This window comes from Vulpes vulpes, chromosome 1, assembly GCF_048418805.1.
Source record: "Vulpes vulpes isolate BD-2025 chromosome 1, VulVul3, whole genome shotgun sequence".
NCBI classification, from domain to species: Eukaryota; Metazoa; Chordata; class Mammalia; order Carnivora; family Canidae; genus Vulpes; species Vulpes vulpes.
This window is the reverse complement of record NC_132780.1, coordinates 175,450,574-175,475,980: the sequence shown is the minus strand read 5'-3', so window position 1 is coordinate 175,475,980 and position 25,407 is coordinate 175,450,574. Positions and strand designations below refer to the sequence as shown.

The window sequence follows — 25,407 nt, the reverse complement described above, 5'->3', positions numbered from 1 at the left end:
CAACCTTATCATAAATCTTATTTCCTAAGTTTGTATTTACAATCCTTATGAAATAAAAACCTTCTTCACTCAATTACAGAACTGAGAACATCCCCATATTTCCTAAGACTAGTAATGAAAGGAGATTTTCACTTTTAACAGAATAAAGTTATTTGATCCTTTATAAGGGAGATTCTAGTCCTATCATATGTTGGCTGAATGCCCAATCACCTACCACATTGTTGAACCATCTTAAAAACTAGAAGGAGACACAGTGTTTTTCCTTTTGAATTAGCATCTTGAACTGTTATTATAAGATACCAATAAGAAAAGTAAGAGTAATTTTGAAGATATTTGTAGTGAAGAGATAAAAATGGATTTTAAAAGGACTAAGAGAACATAAATATAAGAAATAAGGCAGCTATAAGATGTGGCCATATTCATTGAAATGGAGTGTTATACAGAATCAAAAAGCAGGAAAGAAATAAGCAAAAAAAGAAAAAAAGAAAAAAAAAAGCTGATAGGGTCTATATTTCCATAGGCTAAGAAGGAATTAAAATATTTTACTGAAAAAGCAACTTAGGTTTGTAGGCCAATAGGAAAGTGAGGGAAGAATACTAAATTGGCTTTAACTTTAGGAGAAACAAGGGCACAAAGACCAAGAAGCAAATGGACAAGAATAGAATATGAGACCTATTTTTAAAAGTGACAAGAAAGGACAACAGGGAAAGAGGTAGAACCATACGGTTGTCTCTAGCTTTTACGTCAAACCTGTAGAGTTATTTTATACTATTTTGAGATAAATGGGAGCCAGAAAACTTTTACAATAAAACATCTGCACCTCTGTTACATGCCTTAGGGGCTACCACTAATAATGGATAATCAGGCCACTTGTCTGTTAGAACATGAAGGAAACAAAAAAGACATGTGGTGAGAAAAGATTCATATTAGAGAGAGGAGGTCTTGGAGAAATCAAAAGTCAAGTCAACCATAAAGATGATCTGAAGTGATAATGAAGACACATATCAGAAGGACTAGTAAATATGTATAGGATAAGAATTCTGAAAAAGGATGACAGAGAAAGAAATGACTTAAGAAAGGATCCAGGAAACAGATTTTGTGGACGAAAGACATCTGCCTTGAGGAAGATGACTGTAACTATTCTTTGTCAAGTGAATGTTGATCTCTTTATAAAGAACAAAAGCAGATTCAAAAATTCTACTTATTGCTTAGAAAATGCAACTAAAATTATTTTGGAGAGAAACTCAATAAATAGTTCTATTCTAATACAGTTGGCTACTAGATTCAAGAGTGCATCTCAACTCATTAAGGACAAATTAATTTGAATAAATTGCTTTAAAAACATCTTACTGTTGTAATTAAATGTGAAATCTTAAGTAATGCCAATAAAATGACAAAATTTTATTCTTGTAAGTTTTTCATCTTTGTGCATGATTAAAAATTGTTTATAGGTGATAATTCAAATCATAAATTAGTTATATAAAGTATTTTAAAAAATGAGTTTGAATTCATAATTTCCCATAAATATGTGATTAAACAATTAGCCTATAAAAATCTACTTCATTCATAAATTAAAGTAAAAGTATTGACAAGACCAGCTTGAATTTAAGAGTGATAGGAGCAGAAGAAAGCTAATTGCTAAAAATTCAGAGCAGGAATAGAGACTCACCCCCCAATGACAATGATCCAATATGAGGCAACCTTCTGAAAAATATAAGGTTTTATCTTTGGTACCCCCCCACTTTTCTGTTCCTTTCCTCTGACTGCCTAATGTCCTTGACCCAAAGCTACCTGAGGTTTACAGACTGATTAGTTCCCCCATGTACATCCTATTCAGCCCTCCTCTATCCACACATAGCATGATGTCTTAACCTGCTTTAAAATTATTAAATGGCCACTTTTCTACTTTAGAGTTAAATATACTCTTAATGGGGAATATAAACAGGGCTTCACAGTCTTTACCTATGCCTCATCTGGTCTAGACCCATCTTTTATCTTTTGCCCTACCTACCCAAGTATATGCCAGGTAAACTCAACTAACTGTAATTCCTCAAATATCCCATTCTCTCATTTGTCTTGGTATCACTTGTGATTTTGTGATATAATAAGAAATACATACATATTTTGGTTTTCATCCAGGGTTTCCAGCACAGAGCTCCTAAAACCTTTGTAATTTTCTGTGAAGAGCTATAAGGGCATCTTTTGTTGCCAGCTCCTGAAATAGCTAGAGCCTTAAACTGTGAAACAGGTGTTGTTATTAATAAGGCCCTTTTAACCACAAAGGAGTTTATGTTAATGAGGCAATTTTTGGAAAGCCCCTAGATAACCACCGGATGAGGGCTGATAGGGGAACAAACCTGTGATTACAGGGTTGGAACTTTCAGCTCTTGCCCCCGTCCCCAGCCCCATCTCCAACCCCAAGGAAGGGAGAAAAGCTGGGGTCTGAATCAATCGTCAATGGTGGCTGAAGATTTAATCAACTATGCCCATGTAATGGAAAGCCTCCATAAAAACCCAAAAAGAACGGGGTTCAGGGACATTCTGCACTGGTGAACAGGTGGAGATCTGAGACAGCAGCTTGCCCATTGTCCTAGGCATATCTTCCATCTAGTTCTTCCAGAGTTGTATCCTTTCATAAAACCAGTAATCTAGTAGGTAAACTGTCTTCCTGAATTCTGTGAGTCATTTTAGGAAATTAATCAAATCTGAAGAGGAGGTTGTGGGAACTTCTGATTTTAGCCAGTTGGTCAGAATTACAGATGAAGACAAACTGGACTTGTGAGTGGTATCTGAAGGGGTGTGTATGTGGCACTCTTGTGCAATTGTGCTATCTCCAGGTAAATAGTGTCGGACTTGAGTTAAGCTGTAGGATACCCAGCTGGTGTCCACAGAATCAGGTATCTCCTCGATGTGGAGAAAATTCTCCACATATTTGATGACCAGAAGTATTCAGTGAGAAGAGAATAGAGGAGAAAAAGTTTTTTCTTTACACCACTTCCCATGCTTTTTCTAGTAATAGGAACACTTTTTACCCTCCCACTCTGGCTATTACTCAGAGTCAAAACAGACAAGAGGGTTAGATGGCCCACCTCTCTTATTCATTCAGCACCTACTTTATACTAGGCACTGTGCTCCCACAGGAGTCTTAGCACTCCACCATAACAGAAAGACCCATACCATATTGCAACTCTGTGTGTGTCTCCCCATTAATAGACTATGAAAGCCTAAAGGGCAGAGCAATACTTTTCAACCTTTTAATGTCAAGAGTCTAGGAAAACGCAGAATAAAATGGCCAATTAATAGTCTTCAACAGCTCCTGGAATTTTGAAAAAGGGCCACCAGTTAACCCAAACCACTAACCTTGAGACTAAATTATATGACGTGAAAGATAAGGAGTTATACTAGAACCTAGTCATTACAGCATTAACTTTAAGGTCTCTTTTAGTCCTAAAACAAACAAAAAAATCTATGATTTTAGGGTTGTTGTTTTAAATATTTATTTGAGAGAGACTGTGAATACACAGACACCAGCAGGACTAGAGACAGAGGGAAAGAATCTCAAGCAGACTTCCAGCTGTGCTCAGAGCCCAATGCATGGCTCTTTCTTACTGAGATCACAACTGGAGCTGAAATCAAGAGTCAGATGCCTAACCAACTGAGCCACACACCTGCCCCTATGATTCTAGTTTTAAGATAAAACCTATGCCTGATCATTTTTCATAAAGTAAAAACCAAAGGGGAAAAATTTTATGCAACGGGAAACCAGATTTTTGGAGCAGAGTAATTAATTAGCAAGTTGCAAGTTACTCTTGTTAATAGGTGAGCTCTCCTGGCCCAACTTTCTAAGCTATTATTCATGCTTTTAACCACTTTTTTATGTGCTTTTACTTCTGACCCCAAAGTCTCTTTGGAAAGGCTCTATTCAACAGAACTGTCTATGATGATGAAGTGTTCTGTATGCTATTCAATATGGTAGTCATTAATCACATGGAGCTACTAAGCACCTAAAATGTGGCTACTGGCTACCATAATGGACAGTATAGCTCTTGTCCAAGTTTTTTCCCTCTCTAACACAATCTCCTTATGAATAGGGTATAAGGTTGAGGGAGGAGAGTCACTTTTACCTATCTAGAATAATAGAATTATCCTATTCTATTTGTCTTCTGATATTCATTTTTAATCTTATTTAAAAATGAAATACAAAGTGGTTAGTTACCACATGGTCAACAGAAACTCAAGATTTATATTTAATTTGTCTGGCTTCTAGTTTCAAGCTCCTTCCACTGCGCTATACTGCTCTTCAAGTCAGACATAAAGCAGTGGCACAACCTATATTTTAAAACTACACAGTAATTTTTTTAAAAAGATTTTATTTATTTGACAGAGCGAGAGAACATAGGCAGGGGTAGTGGGAGGAGAAGCAGGCTCCCCACAGAGCAGAGAGCCAGATGCAGGGCTTGATCCCAGACCTTGGCCTTATGACCTGAGCTGAAGGCAGATGCCTAGCTGACAGAGCCACCCAGGCGCCCCAAAATTGCACAGTAATTTTTTAAGAAACTTACTATTAAGTTTACCTTTTTAAAACTGCAACACTACAATATATAAGATGAAAAATCAGGATAAGAGCCAGACAGACAAAAACTAGAATGGAGATGAACTGACTCTTATTCTTTATTCCTGAAAAGAAATTATTTCAGGAGAAAAAAATGACGATATATGTAAGATTTATTGACCAACTACACATTTTTTTTTAAAGATTTTATTTATTTATTCATGAGAGACAGAGAGGTAGAGACACACAGAGAGGGAGAAGCAAGCTCCTCGCAGGGAGCCTGATGTGGGACTCGATCCTGGGACTGGGATCACACCCTGAGCCAAAGGCAGACCCTCAACCGCTGAGCCACCCAGGTGTCCTACCAACTACAGATTTTAAAAGTTACCTTTAAAGGGGGACAGGAGATTATCTTTTGGTCTTTCCTTAAAAAAAAAAAGAAGCAATTACATGTGAATTAAAAAATATCTCTTGGGGATCCTGGGTGGCTGAGTCAGTTAAATGTCTGACTCTTCATTTTGGCTCAGATCATGAATGCAGGTTTGTGTGATCAAGATTATTTTTTCTCTCCCTCTACATCTGCCTCCCCTACTCCCAGCTCATGTGCTCCTTCTCTCTTTCTCTGTCTTCAATAAACAGACCTTAAAAAAAAAAAATACTTATCATGCTACATCTCTGTCTTAAGGATTCCTTAAATGCTGTTTGGCACCCCATTCTATGCAATGGTAGCAACTCTGGAAAATACCTTCTGTGTACATTTAAAATGGAAACCCACTGCATTACTACAAGGGTTACTATAAGAAAATAAATTAATTCTGTAAAACTTGGATTCCAATTTAGATAATAAATAAAAATGAATATGCAACCTCTGCTATCACTTTCCTGTTGAGTTGTATCTAATCTGCTTAATCTACTTATTAAGTGTCTTCCATTTCAATGATTGTTTATTCCTAAAAGTTCTTTGGACTCTTTAAAATCTGCTTGGTTGTTTTGATAGTATCTTTCTTTCTCATGTTTTAATTCTTAACTTTAGGTCTTTAAATATATGTATTTTATAGAATTTTCCACAACTGTGTTATTTAAAGTGTTAGGCAAATAATTCTATTCTTTTTGTCTACTGACATTCATTTGTGTCACTTTGTTTCATATGCTTTATGAAACTTTTTTTTTTTTAAAAGATTGTATTTGAGAGAAAGAGAGCAAGAGAAAGAGCATAAGCAGACAGAGGGCAGAGAGAGAGAGAGAAGCAAGTTCCCTGATGGGCAGGGAGTCCAACATGGGGCTTGATCTAAGCACCTGGTGATCATGACCTGAGCCGAAGGCAGATGCTTAACTGAGCCACCCAGGCGCGCCTGCTTTATAAATCTTGGTTAAATTTATTTACGTCTTTAAATATATGTAATTTATAGTGTCTATCCTTGCATGTTTAATCCTATTGTTATTTTTCTCTGCCAAAATTCCCTCATGACAAGCTGCTTCATGTTCTGTAAACCCTGATCATGAACTCATCTTAAGGAGAGCTTTACCTGAGAATGCTGCATTGAGGCTATGTCCCTCTAAAGAAGTTCTGCATTTGCTTCTGCCAGGTGTTACCTGCCCAGTACTCCACCCTTACCTTCTTAAATGTTACTTGGCATGGGGATTTCTGGACTATATAGATAGGGTAAATTTAGATCCCAAATCTGTGTGAGGGTAGACCTATGGTTATAACTTCTTAAGGGAAACATTTATCCTTGTCTGACCCACAGCCCAGTAGGACATGCACAGGGTTCCCTATCATCTATCTGTATTTTTTTTAAAAAATATTTTATTTATTTATTCATGAGATACAGAGAGAGAGAGAGTGAGAGAAAGAGAGAGAGAGGCAGAGACACAGGCAGAGGGAGAAGCAGGCTCCATGTAGGGAGCCTGATGTGGGACTCGAATCCAGGTCTCCAGGATCACGCCCTGGGCTGAAGGCGGTGCTAAACCAATGAGCCACCTGGGCTGCCCATCTATCTGTATTTAAAGTAGTATTTTCTAGTCTAGTTTTTCAATGAAATTAAAGGACTTCACAGGTAGGGCAGGCAGACAGAAAGCTCAGCTCCAACTCCCCAACTTGAGAGGTCCTAAGATCTTATCTCTTATCCCCATAAAGCTACCTCCCATCCCCATGTGCAAACTCCTCACTCTAATTAGTAACATATCCCAATATCCACCAGGAAAGACCCAGCAACAGCTCAAGCTTTCTGCTCCAGTTTTTAAGTTCCTCCTCATTTTGAGCCTATGGATTTCCCCTAACATTCTTACAATATCAGATACATCAAAATGTTTATTTCATCAATTATTTTGGGGCATTTTATGGAAGAAGGATTTTTAGATAATGTAATTTGCCAGACAGCTAGCAACAGAAGCTATCTCTATATTTTTCTTTATACTTTCTAAATTTCTACAAATTATCAAAATAGCATAACACCTAGAAGTAAAAATTGTAGAATGATAAAATACCAGAGTATGTGTATTACTTTTCTTCAGGTCAAGAGTAAGCCCCCATTTGCATTTGTAAGTTTTTCTGTATCAAATACCTATTAAGACTAATAAAAAAAAAAAAGCAATGTTCAAAACTCTAAATGAAATAACAAAAATCACTGGAAGAGGTGCCAAAATAATAGTTTTTTATTAAAGATAATGAATATATCTTAAATTAAGAAAAAATAGCTCAATTATTCTTACCTCTGAATTAATAACTTTAATCAGGAAGAAAATGTGATATACCGTCTTGGTTAACAAAGAAAGTTGCCGACATCTTTCTAGGTACACTTGTATAGATGGTTCTACTCTTTGCTGTAATTTACTCCAAAAGAGAGTGAGTTCCCTAAAAAAAAAGTATAAAAAATAAATTGAAGCAGTAATGTAATAATCATGGACTATGTTGGTCCAGTCATTATATTTGAATTTAAAACTAGTTTTAGATTCTAATTCTACATGTGGAAATTAAGTTTAAATTTGATTATTAAATATAAAATATATATCAACTTTTAGAGACTAAATAAAATCAAGAAATGATTAATCATTTTATTAATATTTTTCAATGTCAGTGAGTACTGCCAATTATTAGTAAAGCACCTCTCATTTAAACAAGTTAATATAAACAGTAACTGAGCCACATCTGAACTTTATGTAATAAAGTACAAAATGTGTGTATGTATAAAATGCATATATAGATCAATGGTGTATTTATATAAAATACAGGTAAAAGCATTTAATTTTACCTTCTACCTTAAATTGAAAATTGACCAATTGGTCGATTAAATTTATTAGATAAATGTTAACAATAACACAGAACTCAAAAGAAATTTAACTAATTTCTGTCAAATTAGTGAATAAAAGAAACTTTGAAAAATGAATTTTAAAATTTATTTCAAATGCAACTAGAGTATATTTTTCACAGAAAAATAATCCTACTGAAATGATGACTTTTCCTCTCTTTTACCTATCATCCTATTTCTCTTCTGTCCTCCAAAAATCATCTTTCTTGCTTCAACTTTTTTCACCAAGTATTCTCCTCAATACAAGCCTTTCCTACTATTATTTCCTTAGTTTGTACTCCTAGGAACTCTGCCCCTTGACCACCCACTTGAATAACTTGTCCATTTACTGGATTTTAACCTATATATTCAAAATCTCTCTCTCCAGTCTTGACCACTTTCACCTCTCTAGTTCTTTATAAGACTTCTCCACTTTGATCTCTTTTGAAACCTGAAACAAACCTGAAACTTAATATATGAAAAAGATTATTAACATCCTTTCCAGTTCACCATCTTTGTAATTTAATGTATCATTATCACTGACCCTATCGAACTCTGCTTTCTACTATCCTAAAGACTGTTATCTTTAACATTTTTTTCACCCCATCCCATATCCATAAGGAAGCCTTCATAACTTCCCAGTTGGACTGTTAATTGGTTTTCTAGTTGACTTTCCTAGCTCAACTCTGTCCTACCACTTTTTCCCCCAACTGTCTCACTGTTCAGACCCCAATCTGTTCTCAAGTACTTGTATTAAACAGCATTTCTTAAAGACAAATTTCTATTTTGTCCTCCTATTTAAAGGCTTATAATAGATTGCCTTTGTTGATATGAAATCCGGACTTTGCTGCTTTTTTTAAAAAGCAATATAAGAGTTCATTTTTAGTCACTTCTAATATTTATATTAATGGAAAATCTACTTTTCCTGAGTAAATGCATGTTTCTTATTTTCCCTTCAGAATTCTTCTACCCACCTTTTACATCCTCTCTGTACTGCAGATACGATTTTCCCTTCGTAACAAAACACTCAACTGCTCAGAAAACCTTTATAATTATGAACTTTATTCTTCTTTAATTGCACATTTATTTAGCTTGCCTGTCCTATATTCATGGCATTTGTATGTCATTTCATTTCATAGAAATCCTTAAGTGTCAGAAAATTGTAAACTAAATTTTGTTTCCAGTATCACACAACACTGAAGACTAATAATGCTGTTCAATGACCAGATAAAAGTCAGTTTTAGCTAACACATTGATTTACAACTAATCTTAAGATTTTTTTGAGTCAGTTGAGGCCAATATCTCTATTAGTTGTATGCTCCAAATATTATACATATATAACAGGCTAGGCACACTTGAAAATGTACCATATAAAGAAATGTGTACTCAAGAAGTTAGTGAAGTAGAATGTCTCACAGACGTAAAATGAACTATATTTCCATACGTAAATCACTAGCAGCTAATTATACAGTTAAAAGTGTGCAATATGCAGAGGAAAATATATACACATTCAATCACAGACTGAAACACATATGAAAAAAATTGTGGCATTAGACAAAATAAACCTTTCTTTCATCTTCTAACATCTAAAAATTTCCAGATCATTATTAATAACACAGTGATTACTGTTATACTATGGAGTTGTGTGGTCCTTAATATAAAAAAATTTAAAGTTATAACATGAACGATAATCAGTTTGCACAGTATTTAATAACTGAAAATAAGCTTTTTGTTTTAAGACTTTGAAAGATTAAAAAATATGTTCTTAAGCTCTCTGAATTCTCACAACCTCGCTGGTATTCTTATTTAACAAGCTTTTATTTACAAAATAAAACCAACTCACCAAGCACAGTACATGTCTCCTTGTTGGAGCTGACGTGACAAAAATGCGGTACATAAGACAAGAGCACTTTTTTCATCACCCTCAGATTCTAAGTTACAGATCATTTCTAGTGCATCTTTGCAATCAACTTCTGAAATCTACAGAAAAAAGGATATAGAAAATGCCATAAAATGGTTTTATTATTAAGATATATAATAATATACTTTAAAATCTTCACTGGATATTTACAGATCATTTTTATCAGTAAAACCTCATTAATTCATACTATCAATTCATACTTTGTCATTACTGGGCTACAGTGAAGAAGTAATCTTTCTTCAGGTCAGAGAACCAACTATTTTCATGAACTTTATAAGTATTTATATGAAATAGCTAAGGTTAATTATAAGCACCCTCTACCCATTAATCAGGTCTATGATACTGAAAAAGAAAAGTTGTACTTTTCCCCCTTTTAACTGGTAATTTAAAAAGCATTAGAATCAGCAGAAAGACACAGACAAGTCTATTGAATATAGACTAATAAAGTGTCTACTCATCTGAGGGAAAAAAGTATACTATGAAACATTTTATGCAGTTTATACCACCTTTAAATTAAGCTCACCTCAGTGTTCTATAAATCTCCATTATTTTTCTTTTCATACAAATTCATTCCATCTCAAAGCCTGTCAACAGTCATGCATGCATAAGTATAACCTAGATGAAGGCAACTTCTTCATTTAATTACACACTTACATCTATTGCTTATTTTTTGAAAAATTAAAATTTACTACCACAATACAATGATTTACTACGTAAACAGATCTCTACAAGCATTTGCTGTAATACAAAGATATGGCAAACAACATAGGATCACAAATCACTGGTGTTCCACAAAATAAAAAGATTAATTCCAACATGGTATAACTGACAAATGGCAAAAAAAATTGAAGACCAATACAGACCATTGGCACCCAAGTACTAAAGAGATAACCATACCCCTCCTCCTTGTTGATCTTCTATCTCGCCTGATCAACTTTTGAGTACAGGAAAAGTGTATGTTTAAAAGGTAATGTGTTTAGGACTGAACAAGTGTCTAAATGAGAGGCACTTCGGTGGCTCAGTGGTTGGGCATCTGCCTTCAGCTTAGGTGGTTACCCTGGGTCCTGGGATCAAGTCCCACACGGGGCTCCTTGCAGGGACCCTACTTCTCCCTCTGCCTGTTTCTCTGCCTCTCAGCGTCTCTCATGAATAAATAAATATTAAAAAAGTGTTTAAATGAGGATAATCTTAAGGTTGATCTTTGAGGAGGATAAAAGCTGCATGAGGATAGATTCAAAGGTTTCACTGTATACATTAAGTTGAGCTAGAAAACTCTAAAACAAGAAAAGACCCAACTCTGAGTCTGTGCGTTTAACAATGATTCCTCACGGGAATGATGAAGTTAGTGGCAGAGTTAAGACTGAAATCTGAGTCCTGGAACTCCCTGGTGCAGTGCTCTTTCCACTACTACTCCATCTGACTCTTTCTAACAAATCTTTATCTATAAGCGACCCCATTTAAACAAACAAACAAAGGGCTGAACAATATATAATTACACAATAAATATTTTCAAATATCTACATTACTTTATCAGATATATTTTATTATTTAATCATAAATTTTCTCCTAGGTAGGTATAGTCATTAACATTTTATATACAATGAATATGGGGCTCAAAGAAATTATGTGATTTGCCCAAGTTGCAATAGTTAATCAAGTGGCAGAGCTACAAATCAAATTTTGTCTAATTGACATTAAACACTCATGCTTTCCATTTCATCATATTATCTTTAATGCAAGCTGTGTTAACTTTAAACAGATACCCTGGTACACACATGCAAATCTTTTTAGAAGTCAACCCATTAAGTTTTATTTTTTCATGTTGATGATAACTGTCATAGCAGCTACTACTTATTTATGAGTCCCAGCTTCTTCAGAAATAGCATTGCTAACCAGCAAAATGGCTGGCCCGGTAGATACTATTAACTTTTTAGACATAAGGTTCAGAGAGGTTAAGTTCTTGATCAAAGTCACATGCTTAATTAGTGGCAGTTAAGATTTCAACCCAAGTGGAGCTTCCAAGTCTGTGCTCTTTCTAGAATGAGGCCCTTTACTGCTAAATATTGATTGTTTACATGTTCAGGTTTAATAAAAAATATTTTTTAAAGATTTTTTAAAAAATGTATTCATAATAGACATAGAAAGAGAGAGAGAGGCAGAGACACAGGCAGAGGGAGACGCAAGGCTCCATGCCGGGAGCCCAACGCGGGACTCGATCCCGGGACTCCAGGATCATGCCCTGGGCCAAAGGCAGGCGCGAAACCGCTGAGCCACCCAGGGATCCCCAATAAAAAAATCTTATATCCTGAAAGTCTGATTTGTTTTGAATCTGGTCATTTGTTGTTGTTCTAAAACCTAAGCCACTCTTCTTGAATGCTCAAATGATGTAAAATGCATACATTACCTACAAGGAAATTCATTTTCCCAATGACATTACCTACATTATTAACTTACACTTAGTAACTGGAAATATATATTTGTGTGTAAAATAACCTCTCCATATTTCACATATATACAACATATCAACTGAAACATTTGTCATATTCAATAATACAGAAAATCTCACTTTTTATTATAGTTATACTAGGAAAATACTTTTTAGTGTGTATTTCATAGCCTTCATTTCCCTGGCTTGCCACTAGATGGTCCTCTTGAAAAAAATAGGACACTAAAAAGAATGGCAGGGAAAATAAAAACATAATTAAACTAATGGATGGCTGAATTCAAACCATAAAAGTGAAATACAAGTCAAATATAAGTATCAATAAACAAGAATTATTTTTTTAAAATCCAAGGCAGCATAAAGTAGGAATTACCAGTATTTATCTAAATAGTGACCATCTATCGTAAACATCTTTTCTCTATTGCTTTGAAAAACCAGCAAAAATTTAAATACCAGAAAATTTAGAACTGTGAATAAATTTTTAAAATCAGAATGATCTGTAAAAGCATATTATGCTAACTCCCTCTGTAAAGCAGAAAAATCATTTTAAGTTTTAAAATGGCTTTTTAGGGCAGTCCGGGTGGCTCAGCGGTTTAGCACCGCCTTCAGTACAGGGCGTGATCCTGGAGTCCTGGGATCGAGTCCCACATCGGACTCCTTGCGTGGAGCCTGCTTCTCCCTCTGCCTGTCTCTCTCTCTCTCTCTCTCTCTCTCTCTCTGTGTATTTCTCATGAGTAAATAAATAAAACCTTTAAAAAATTCCAAAAAAATAATAAATAATAAAAAAATAAAATGGCTTTTTATGCCAGGTGTTCAAAATATATAGAGCACTTCATCAGGATTTTATGTATGACTGCCAAGTATACTTTTAAAATGTATTGAGGGGGCTGCCTGGGTGGCTCAGTTGGTTAAGCATCTGCCTTTGGCTCAGGTCATGATCTCTGGGTCCTGGGACTGAGCCCTGCATCAAGGTCCCTGCTCAGGGAGAAGGCTGCTTCTCTTCTCCTCTGTCCCATTCCCTCCACTCATGCTCTTTCTCTCTCAAACAAATAAAATCTTTAAAAAAATAAAATGTATTGGCTCTAATCACATAAAATTGAGTTCCATCTAAAAAGGAACTTAGAGGATCCTGTGTGGCTCAGTTGTTTGACTGTCCAACTCTGAGTTTTGACTCAGGTTATAATCTCATGGGTCCTGGGATCCAGCCCCCCTGGACTTCCCCTGTGGGCTCTGTGCTCAGCAGGGAGTCTGCTTGAAAGATTCTCTCCTTCTGCTCCCCCCACCCCCACTAGCTCTCTCATGGGCAGGCATGCTCTCTCTCATAAATAAATAAATAAATCTTGGGGCGTGTGGGTAGCTCAGCAAGTTAAGCATCTGCCTTCAGCTTGGGTCATGATCCCAGGTCCTGGGACTGAGCCCTGCATCAGGCTCCCTGCTCAGAGGGGAACCTGCTTCTTCCTCTGCCCCTCCCCCTGCTCATGCCTTTTCTCTCTCACATAAAGAAGTAAAATCTTTAAAATCTTTAAAAAAAAAATAAAAAAGAACTTAAGTGATAAACTTCTCATACTAAGGAAACATAAAATCAAATCATGAGCTATTTTTTTTTAACTCTCAGGCTATCAAAAATTTAAGACAAATAATCTCCAGTATTAGGAAAGAGGAAATTTCATATATTGTTTATGGGAGTATAAATTGGCATAATCTATCTTTTTTGGATAGTAGTATGGCCCTATCTATTAATTTAAAATCTGTAGACTCCTTGATCCAGCAATTCTGCTTCCAGAAATTTGCCCTATTAGCAGTGTATCCCTGACAAGAATGAAAGGATGTATATATAAGGAAACCATTTAAATGTCCCTTAGTCTGATTAAAGATATTACAAATCCATACTATGGAATTATGCAGCCATGAGAAAGAATGAGTTGATTTATATGGAATGATATGAAAAGATGTTCATAATAAATGGGAGAAAAGTGACCAGCGGTCAGGGTGTATATATGTATGAAAAATATATGTGCATATATGTGTATATATGCATAGAAAAATATATGTGCATAGAAAAATATCAGAAAGGTTATATATCAAATTTCAAACTGAATGATTACTTGGGGGAGTATTAAATGGATAAGTAATGGTTACAGAGTAAGAGGATTTTACTTTTAAATTCTATGTTTACTTTAATGACACAACCAATAAAATACTGAATCTATAAGATACTAGGACACTGCTCACTTTGTTTTCCTAGATACTACTACAAATTCACAGTCTCCAACCTTCAAACAGGGACTTCAGAGCTAATCTAGTGATCCAACGTTTAGATAGTTTCCTATTAGAAGTCAGGCTTCTTTAGGCCAAGACTTATGCTTTAACTCACATTTAACCCCCCCAGTGCTTAGATAGCACACATCATTCACTTAATAAAAAACTGCCAAAGGGAGGATGGACGGACAGATTGACATAAGGGAAAGGAATGAACTGATGATTAAAGCTTTACTAAGGAGCTGAAAAATATCTAAGATGTGGGAGTAACACAATAATTTAGGAATTTTAGAAAAATTGTTGAAAACATTTCAAAAGCTATCTCAAGAAACTTTATGTCTGCCAATTTAACTGTCTACATAGCTATTCTGAACTAATAAGAAAACTTCAATCTCCTGTTTTGCTCTGATATACAAAGACTAAATTGCCAATTATCTGAGATAAAAAGAGAAATAAAGGAAAAAAAAACCCCTCTGATTTAGCCAATGTCCAAACTAATGATATAATTTCTTAGGCTACAACCTTGGGCTCTATTCTACCTAGCCTAAAAATTCCCAGACATCACTCTTCCCAGAACCCTCATTATCTTCACCATCCACAATAACCTTATTTCTAATCCTGGCCCAAGCCTACCTACCATCTTCCTCCTCTTTTTCTATTCTCAAATAAATAAATAAATTTTAAAAATCACACAATTAATACTATAATTACAACCTCTAACCTCATCTGAGCATTCAGCTGTCTGTATCTGTCTACTCAGCTGACTGCAAGCTCTGTTAATTGTCAGAGCTTTGTATCTCAATTCTTCCCGTTACACATCTTTAAGGGTATCTATAGTCATTTTCTTCTCCTCTCTCTATTGCTCTGGAGTTGAAAGATAGTTAGAGATACAAGACACTTGTACGCATTAAATGCTCAATCAATGCTGTTCAACACATTACAGCTTTACCTAAATTATTTAAATGCATATTCCCTGTTTCTTGATCAACAACTTTTAATTTTCCTACCCTGTCTCCAACTTCATTTTGGAATTATGAGTCCTTCAAAATGCAAATTCCCATTTGGACCATGATTCTATCTCAAAATTCTGTAGTATAAAACAAATACATAAATACTATGCTTTATGCCAAACTAAAAAAAAAAAAATTATGTCTCACAGAGGAAATAAAGTTTTATATTAAATATGCAAATAAAATTTTGATCTTAATATATATACTTATCTATATATATGACTGCTCCCTAGGAATATATGTTTTTGAGTACATTATGCATGTGTATAAAACAGAGAACATATTTTTAGGAGGAAGTCATGTAAATTCTAGTTACTTAAATTAGCCAGTTAGAAAGATCTACAAGTATCTTGAAGTCAGGTAAAATGAAAGGTAAGGCCCAACTGCTAACAAATAAAAACACCCTACTTAATTGTTAAGCTACTCCCATCTTCCCATAATTTAACCACAGCAGGAAAAAGATTCAATTTAAAACAGAAGCTAGGTGAAATCAGTTTACATATAACTTTGAAAGCTTCTTAGAATCACTACCCAAGAGCATACTAAAATTTAAGATTGACAACAGTCCCTCACTATCTAAGAGAAAGAGTCGTCAAAGACATTCTAATCTAATTGAAAATTAATTTCTTCACTTTTAAAAATAATTACTAACAAAAGAAAACATACTCACCTCTTCGATTAACTTTTCATTTGGTGATGATGTACAAAGACAAACAAGGTAAGTTTGCTTAAAACTACCTTTTGTACCAATCTCTGGATGGTCAGAACACAGCTTTGCTAGAGCAGTTGCTTGACTTAACTGATTGGTTTTGATTAGATGTTTAATTCTCATATCCAACAAGATGGGACCCTCAAAAGCTAAAAATTCATTCACTTTAAAAAACAAGACATAATAGATTATTAACATTTGGTAATAATTCATTTGCAATACAAATACTTAAAAGGAATATCTTTTTTAAAGCACAGGAACTAATAATACTCTTTTTTCTTTGTGATTTTCTATTACTGTCATGCTATTATAAAATACTTGACTTTATAAAGCAAAAGGAGTTTATACTGCTAACTTTTAAAAGGTGCATTAAATATTTTTACCCACTTAGATTGAGGTGAATTAACTTTTATATGATAAAAGTAATTTTGCATTGATTTCTAATAGCCCATGCTATTACACTAATTCTTTTCCCTACAGCATTTATTCTTGAATATCAGAAGTTAGTATCCCTGCAAATCTGCTGTACTGGGGCATTACACACTTACATGGGTAATCACAAAAGAATGTTTGGGTATTTTAGAAGATGAGACTCAACTAATATTGTGTTCAATACTGATGATGTATTTTTCATGTTACAAAAGTGAAGTCTATTTTGCTTTAATAGGTGTTTTAGAACAAATTAATTATCTACAGAAAATAAATAAGTGGTTCAAGAAAGTCTGATGAAACTTCTGCAGGTTTGAAATTTTTAAAACAGGAACTGATAAACCTCAACATTTGCTTAAGACCCACTTACACATAATACATGTCTAGTCTGTTCAACTCTTTGAATTTCCTACTACTTGTTTGATCAACTACAAATAAGAATTTTTATTTTTTGTATTTGTGAAGGAGTTTAAGTTTTAACAAGTGCAAATTTAAACTTCTGTTTTCTGTACCAGAATGAGAAATGTTTAAAAATTTACTATGGCTAGCCTGAAACCTTTGGAAGGCTTTTAGTAATATAATTTTTAAATATTCTAAATAAAACACAGAATTTGTCTACTTATGAACAAACTGGAAAACATGTCTAGCAAGTAATGTGTGGATTAAAGGATGGAGAATGAGAGATATTCTTCCTTCTTTAAATAGCCTTTACTACCCTCTTGTACTTTTATTTTTTGGATCTAACTGCACTGTATTTCATGGTGAAGAGATTCTTCTCTGAGACAGTATAACCATGGCTCCTCAGTATTAAAACCATGAGCGTATAATTTGACACAGGATCCCAAATTCCATCCTTTTCTAGACCTTTATACCTGCCACTCTTCATTCTATTCTACACTCTGCCATATTAAACTAAATCAAAAAGTATAAAGATTGAACACATAAATAAAATTAAGTGCATAACTCTGTGTTGCCTCTAATCTTACATATACAGGACATTACTTTTATTATTGTTTTTAGTATCACATGATCCCACTGGGAAAATTATATTGCAAATATCTTTTCACCATTTAGTTTACTGCCAAACCAAAAATCAGTAAAGATTCTAAATAAACGTAAAAAAAAAAAAAAGAGTTAAAGTTCTGGCTATAAATAGGTCATAGACTTAAAAAACACCTTTAGTTTCCTAATACAATAATTCTCTTTAAAGGAAAAATCCAGCAATACAAAGTCTGAGAATTATTTAAAATACTCCCACTAAAACTTGTAATCAACAAATTCTGAGGATCGTGGCAAAGATATTATTTAAAGGTGGCAAAAGTATTTAGTAAAACTGATGACACTGAGTAGAACATGAAATAGTACCTAAAAATCTTAAATAGCAACACATAAATTAGAATGACAAATTGTGCAAAATAATTTTTGAGCTAATTCAATATATAGAATATATGTTAACATAAGATTTCAAAAACATAGATATTTTTTCTTTTTTAATGATGGGAAACCACTGCCACACTTAGTGCAAAATTGATTCCAAAGAAATATAGACTATTAGAGCAGAAGGGACTTTACAGATAATTTTGTCCAGCTCCATCATTTGGCAGATGAGTAAACTGAGGCTCACAGAAAGTAAGTAACTTCCTAGGATCATAAAGCCAGTTAATGACAGAACCAGGACCAGAATAATGTGTCTTTTGACTTCCAGCTTAATATAGTGGTGGGATAAGAAAACCAAATTCACAGTAAATGTGACTACTTCTAATTAGATTGGCACTTTATAGCAGTAACGAGCTATGAAGTAGCATTATTTTAAAGGAAAATAATCATGCATTCTGAAGCTCAGGATTGACAGGGATCAAAAGTAGATTATATTTTAATACTCAATCAGAACCTGCTGAACCTCTCCCCTAGCTTTTTCCATTTCTACTGCATTGCTTCCACTTCCCATCCCTTTATATCTTTTTACTGCTCTCCTATCTAGAACATGTTTTTTCTTATAGCATTATAATATCCTTGAGTAGCTAGTCACACCACATCTCATGCTCTACACCTTGCTTTTCCCACTCCCATCCCAGAAAAATAAAAATATCTTGAATTTTACTTGTGTGTAGCTTTTTAATCTATTCTCTCTATATTTATGGACTTGAACAGAAAAGCAGCTTTTACTACCTTCGAGCCTAACAAGAGAGCTGGATGACATAATATCACAATGTAAATCAATATATAGTCAGTTCAATTAAGAAAGAATGGCTTCTCTTCATAGAATGCCACTTACATAATAGTAAAAAATACTAGTTTCCACATTAAAGATAATTAAATATTTACAATATATAAGTTGAATTTTTGTGATAAATCATTACACAAATATTAAATGAGCATCCTATATACCAAAGCTTAGGTTAACTAGGTCCTAGATTTCCCTCAAAGTGGAGTCAACTTATTTACTGGGCAAGGTATAGACAACATCTCTAACAAGCATCTGAAATTGCATACAGAAATCTCTATCCCACAGTATGTTATCTCAATTCACTTAGTTGTGCTCAAGCAAAGAACCTAACAGTTTCCTTAAAAGTGCCCTCTCGTGCTTCCTTCTCACACACACATTCAGCCCACCACCTAATTTTGTCACTGCTTATTGCCTAAATACTCCATCCCATTCACTTTTTCCCGTCTCTCCTCCTGCCATTCATTCACCCACTCCTCCACTTTGTAGCATTCTGCTAGTCATCTGCATCCACTCTTATACCATCACATTTCTACTAAGACCCGATTTCTTTCTTTTTTTTTTTTTTTAAAGTACAACAGACTTGATTGTCTTCTCCTAAGTTAAAATCCTCCAATGCTTTCCCTTTGCCTTCAAAGAGTAAATTCTAAAATTTTTACCACGGCCTACCTGAATCTCCATCAACTATTCCTTTTTTAAAAATACAATTTGTATTTCCTCTTAAAAACAATTCAGCATTTGGGCAAGAAAGAAAATGCATCCAAATTGGAAAAGAAGTAGTCAAATAATCTGACTGCAAATGACATGACCTTATTTGTAGGAAACCCTAAAAATTCCACAAAAAAACTATTAGAATAAATGACTTTAGCAAAGTTACAGGATACAATAATCAAAATATAAAAATAAGGTCAATTTTTATACACTAACAATGAACAACCTGAAAAGGAAACTAAGAAGAAAAATTTATTCTAAAATTCACATTAAATCTCAAAGAACTCCTGATAGGCAAAACAATTTTGAAAAAGAACAAAGTTTGAGGTGTCCCACTTCCTTACTTCAAAATAATATATATAAAGCTACAGTAATCAAAACATAGTGGTACTAGCATATAGACAGACATAGGCAATGCAACAGAGCAAAAAGGCCAGAAATAAATCTTCACATATATGGTCATATGATCTTCGACAAGAATGCCAAAAATCACTCAATGAGAAATGGACAGTCTCTTCAACAAATGGTGCTTGAAAAACTCACGTTCACATGCAAAAGAATGAAGTTGGACATTCACCGTATACCATATAAAAATTCAACTCAAAATGGATTAAAGATCTAAATTTAAGACCCAAAACTATAAAACTCCTAGAGAAAACAAAGGGGATAAGCTTGAAGACACTGGAATTGGCAAGAACTTATTGGATGACATCAAGATGACAATAAAAACAAAAACAGACAACTGGAACTACATCAAACCTAATTTTTATGCATCAAACGACAGAACCAACAGAGTGAAAAGGCAACCTACATAATGGGAGAAAATATGTGCAAATCATATACCTGATGAGGGGTTAATATCTATATAAAGAATACTTTTAAAAAAAGAATACTTACAGCTCAACAATAAGAAATCAAATAGTCCTATTAAAAAGTTGGACAAAGGATTTTAACAGACATTTCTCCAAAGATGATATACATTCAACACATGAAAAGACACCAAACTAATCATCATAGAAATGAAATCAAAACAATGAGATATTACTTCATGTCCATTAGAATAGTTATTATAAACAAACAAAACAAATGCTAACAAGCCCAGAAAATAAGTGCTGGTGAGGATGTGGAGAAACTGGAAGCTTTGTGCACTGTTGATGGGACTGTAAAATGGTACAACTTCTATGGAAAACAATCTGGAAGCTCTTCAAAAAGTGAAAAATAGAACTATCTACCATATGATTCAACCACATCTGGGTTATGTACATAAGAGAACTGAAAGGAGGGTCCTCAAGTGATACACATATGCACCCTCAGGTTCATGACAGTACTACCTACAAGAGCCAAGAAGTAGAAGCAATCCCAACGTCCGCCAACAGATAAATACATATATGTGGTATATCCATGCAATGGAATATTATTCACTCTCAAAAAAGGAAATCCTGGGATATGCTATAATATGGATGATCCTTGACAATAAGAACATTATGCTAAGTGAAATAAGCCAGTCACAAAAAGGTAAATACAATATAATCCTACTTATAAAAGTAACTAAAGTAATCTGTCATAGAAACCAAAAGTAAAATGATGGTTAACCAGGGGCTGAGAGACTTGTGGTAGAAGGAGTTGAAACTAAATTGTTACAGAATTTTAAAAAATGTTGGAGAGACTAGGCAGCTTAGTCAAGCATCTAACTTCAGCTCAGGTCATAATCTCAGGGTCTTGGGACGGAGCACTGTGTCAGGCTCCATGTTCAGCGGGACGCTGCCGGTCCCTCTCCCTCTGCCCTTTCCACTGTGTGTGCACTCTCTCTCTCTCTCTCTCTCAAATAAATAAAATTAAAAAAAAAAACTGTTACAGAATTTTAATTTTGCAACATGAAAAGTTCTGGAGATACATTTTATAACAATATGAATATATTTAACACTACTGAACTTTTACACTTAAAAATGGTATGTGTTGGGCAGCCTGGGTGGCTCTCAATGGTTTAGCGCCACCTTCAGTCCAGGGTGTGATCCTGGAGTCCTGGGATCGAGTCCCATGTCAGGCTTCCTGCATGGAGCCTGCTTCTCCCTCTGCCTATCTCTCTGCCTCTCTCTCTCTGTCTCTCATGAATAAATAAATAAATAAAATCTTTTAAAAAAAAAAAGGTATGTTTTTTACCACAATCAAAAATCACTGCAGCACTGTTAATCACAAAAATTTCATATTTAGAAATTTAATAAAAATAGAATACTTCAAGCTGTAGATAAGCAGTTCTTAACTATGGTTGTACAATTAGGTTGATCTTCTTAAAAATACTAATGCCTGTGGCTGACACCCAGAGACTCTGGTCTGAGGTAGACCTCCAGCCTTGAAATGCCTAAAAACTCTATAGGTGGTTTAAGCATAGCCAGGATTGAGAACCACTCCTCTGGGAATCTATATTTCATGTCCAAATTACCAATTAGAGATAGTCTTAATCTTTGCCCTATCCCTCAACCCTTTCTTGAGGGAATACATTACATTTATAACAAACAGAATCTTTTACTTAAAAGATTTCAGAATGTCTTAAATCATGTTGCTTCCTTTTGCGTTAAATCTGAAACTTTATTACCTGATTATGGTAAAACTTTATGATAACAGATTTTCTGACTTGACTGCTGTGAAACAGAATTTTTAAAAGACAAAAAAAAAAATCCATACACCATAGGTGAACCTAAAATTTTTGTGCGAATTAAAATTTCATTATGACCTTTGCATTAATTAAGTTGACATGGGGTGCCTGGATGGCTCAGTGGTTGAGCGTCTGCCTTTGGTTCGGGGCATGTTCCTGGAGTCCTGGGATTGAGTCCCCACATCAGGCTCTCCATGAGGAGCCTGCTGCTTCTCCTGCCTATGTCTGTGCCTCTCTCTGTGTCTCTCATGAATAAATAAATAAAATCTAAAAATAAAAAACTGACATATTTATATATATATATATATAAATTATTATAAAACAAACTCATTAAAACAGAATGCTTCAAGATGTTTTAAGAAACGATTGAGTGTATTTTATTTTAAAATCATTTTTAGTAAAAATGAAAATTTGGGGTCACTATATTTTTATTTAATTATATAATAGAGTATAATTAATGTTAAATACAAATATGTCATCAGTGTAAAATGGGAGCAAACACTTTCACAGGCTTACTACAGTTAAATTCTATCAGCTTAATTCTATCCAGTCACTATCCTGATAATTTAAGGGTTATACGTAAGTAAAGTCTAATTTAGAAGTGATTTTTTTTTTAAGATTTATTTATTTGACACACAGAGAGAGAGAAAGTGAGCAAGGGCACAAGTGGGGGTGGGGGAGGTAAGGAGTGGGGGGTGGGGAGGTAAGGAGAGAATGCCTATACAGGCATTCTCTGTATAGACACGTAAAGCTACATATACATACACAAAAAATATACCAAAAGTATCAAAAAAGTATCAGTATAGTAATTAAAGATTTACCATCTGAAAGTAAATGCAGCTGCATGCAATCAGATCTGACCTCATCCTATTTACCTGGAAAGAATGAGTTATCACCTGCTCTCACCTTCTATCTCCCCTCCCTTCAAAATATTACATCTTATGTATACTAACATGTGATAAACCAGAGAACTTATCCACCTTCGCTTTTAAATGCAAAGTTTATTACTGAAATAAAGATTTATTTTCTCACAAAATTCTTAAAGATTTATAAGTACTGTGGGAAAGCTTAAGCTTCAGAAATTTCCTTTGGAAAAAAAAAGGGTTTTGGGGGGGGGAAGGACAGCAGGGCTTAAGATTCAAGAAAGGATGGGTAAGCTAACAAAAATGTGAATTGTACAACTGCAAATTATCCCAATATAGAAGTATAAGGAAAGGGGTGAAGAAATTCAGTGTGATTGTAATAGAAAGGTCTCACAAAGTTTATATTGTAAGATGACATCATGTACAAAACAGAAAGCAGGCTGAGGACCAAGGATGCATGCATCATGAGTGTTAGGTTCTAACCTATGCAAAATGTTATTAAAGCTAGAACCCAAGATGACCCCTAGAGCTCACCAAAAATACTGAGGACAATCAAATCGGCAGAGGTGGGTATCTTCTGGAGAAAAGATGGTTCCTTGGGTTTGATATAAATAATCAAATAAATAATCTCTGTCTCCTGACAGAGAAAAAGGAGAATTCCTCTAACGGTGGTTTTGTTAATAAGCTTTAGATTTAAAGGGGCAGAATGAACAATGGAGCAAATGGAAATAGATGGGAAAACCTAATTTTCAAAATGGGGCTGAGTAATAGATGTAATCCTGAATAAAAGTCTCACAATTAATTACATTAAAAACATGGCTTGTGATCATTCAGAGGATATGTGAGCATTCAGAGCCAAGACAGATTCAATAAACATAAATTAGGTTACAGTTGTCACAAAAATTATCTCAATATATATCAGAGACCCAAATGTAAAATGTGGAACTGTAAGAGATAAATGAAATTATGAAAGAAATCTATGGAACTCTAGGTTATGTAATGAATGAGTATGTATGTATGTATTGCTATTTTTATTTATTTTATTTTATTTTATTTTATTTTATTTTATTTTATTTTATTTTATTTTATTTTTTTTCAGTATAGTTCACATAGTGGTAATGAGATTTTTGATAAAGCATCAAAGGCATGACCCACAAAAGAAAAAAATTCCTAAGCTGGACTTCATTAAAATTTTAATTTTCTGCTCTGTGAAAGACACTGTTAAGGAAAAGGATGAACCACAGACTAGAAGAATGTATTTGCAAAATTTGTATCTGATAAAGGATTCATATCCAAAATATACAAAGAACTGATAAAATTTAACAATAAGAAAACAAACAACCTTATTTTAAAAACAGGGAACAAAAATCTAAAGGGATGCCTCACCAAATATATACAGATGGCAAATACGCATATGAAAAGAATGTTCAGTATTTTATATCATTACAGAAATGCTAATTAAAACAAAAATGTGATATTACTACACACCTATTAGAATGGCTACAATTCCCAAAATAGGTAATCCCAATTACCAATGAGGGTCTAGAGCAACATGAATTCTCATTCATCGCTGTGAGAGTGAAGAATGGTATAACCACTTAAGAGAACAGTTTGGCAGTTTCTTACAAAGCAAAACAGTCTTACATATGATCTAACAATCTTATCCCTAGTATTTACTCAACTCCTGTGAAACTTATGTTCTCCCCAAAACTTGCAGACAAATGTTTATAGTAGTTTTATTCATAAACAGAAATGGTAGCAACCAAGATGTCTTTTAATAGGTAAATGGATACAGAAACTGGTACATTCATGCCACATATATTATCATGGAATACTATTCAGCAATAAAAAGAAATGAGTTGTTAAAGTATTCAAGACATAGGTAAATGTTAAATGCATACTGCCAAGTAAAAGAAACTAGACCAAAAGGCTGTATCATTATATGACAGTCTCGAAAAGGCAAAACTATAGAGATGGTAAATAAATCAGTAGTTATCAGGTGTTCAGGAAAGGGTTCAACAGGTGAAGATGTTGATTTTTTTTATGGCAGTGAATCTATTCTGTATGATACTATAATGGTAGATATATGGTACTATGCATTTGTCAAAACCTCTAGAACCTTACAGCACAAAGAAGGAATCTTAAAGTATGCAAATTTTATTTAGGAGGTTGGGGAAGCCCAGGATGAAATGAAGAATATGGCAAAAAAAAAAAAAAAAAAAAAAAAACACAAAAAAACCCCAAAACCCCCCCAAAAAATAAAAACCCCACTGTATTATAAATATTATGAAAGAACTTCACTGAAAGAGGCAGGGAAATAAAGTGCTCACCTAACCAACTCTGGAT

At 34.2% G+C, this 25,407-nt stretch overlaps 1 protein-coding gene across 4 annotated transcripts in view; it reads right to left on the bottom strand.

The window, feature by feature from the left end:
• Window positions 1–25,407, bottom strand: part of ZNF292 (zinc finger protein 292) — a 99,354-nt gene that overhangs the window by 9,541 nt on the left and 64,406 nt on the right. For all 4 annotated transcript variants that reach the window (XM_072736899.1, XM_072736904.1, XM_025983865.2 and 1 more), the window contains 3 exons: window positions 16,143–16,345; window positions 9,683–9,819; window positions 7,265–7,406 (listed from right to left, as the gene is read on the bottom strand). In XM_072736899.1, the coding sequence (XP_072593000.1) occupies window positions 7,265–7,406; window positions 9,683–9,819; window positions 16,143–16,345 (482 nt within the window). The remainder of the gene's footprint in view (window positions 1–7,264; window positions 7,407–9,682; window positions 9,820–16,142; window positions 16,346–25,407) is intronic.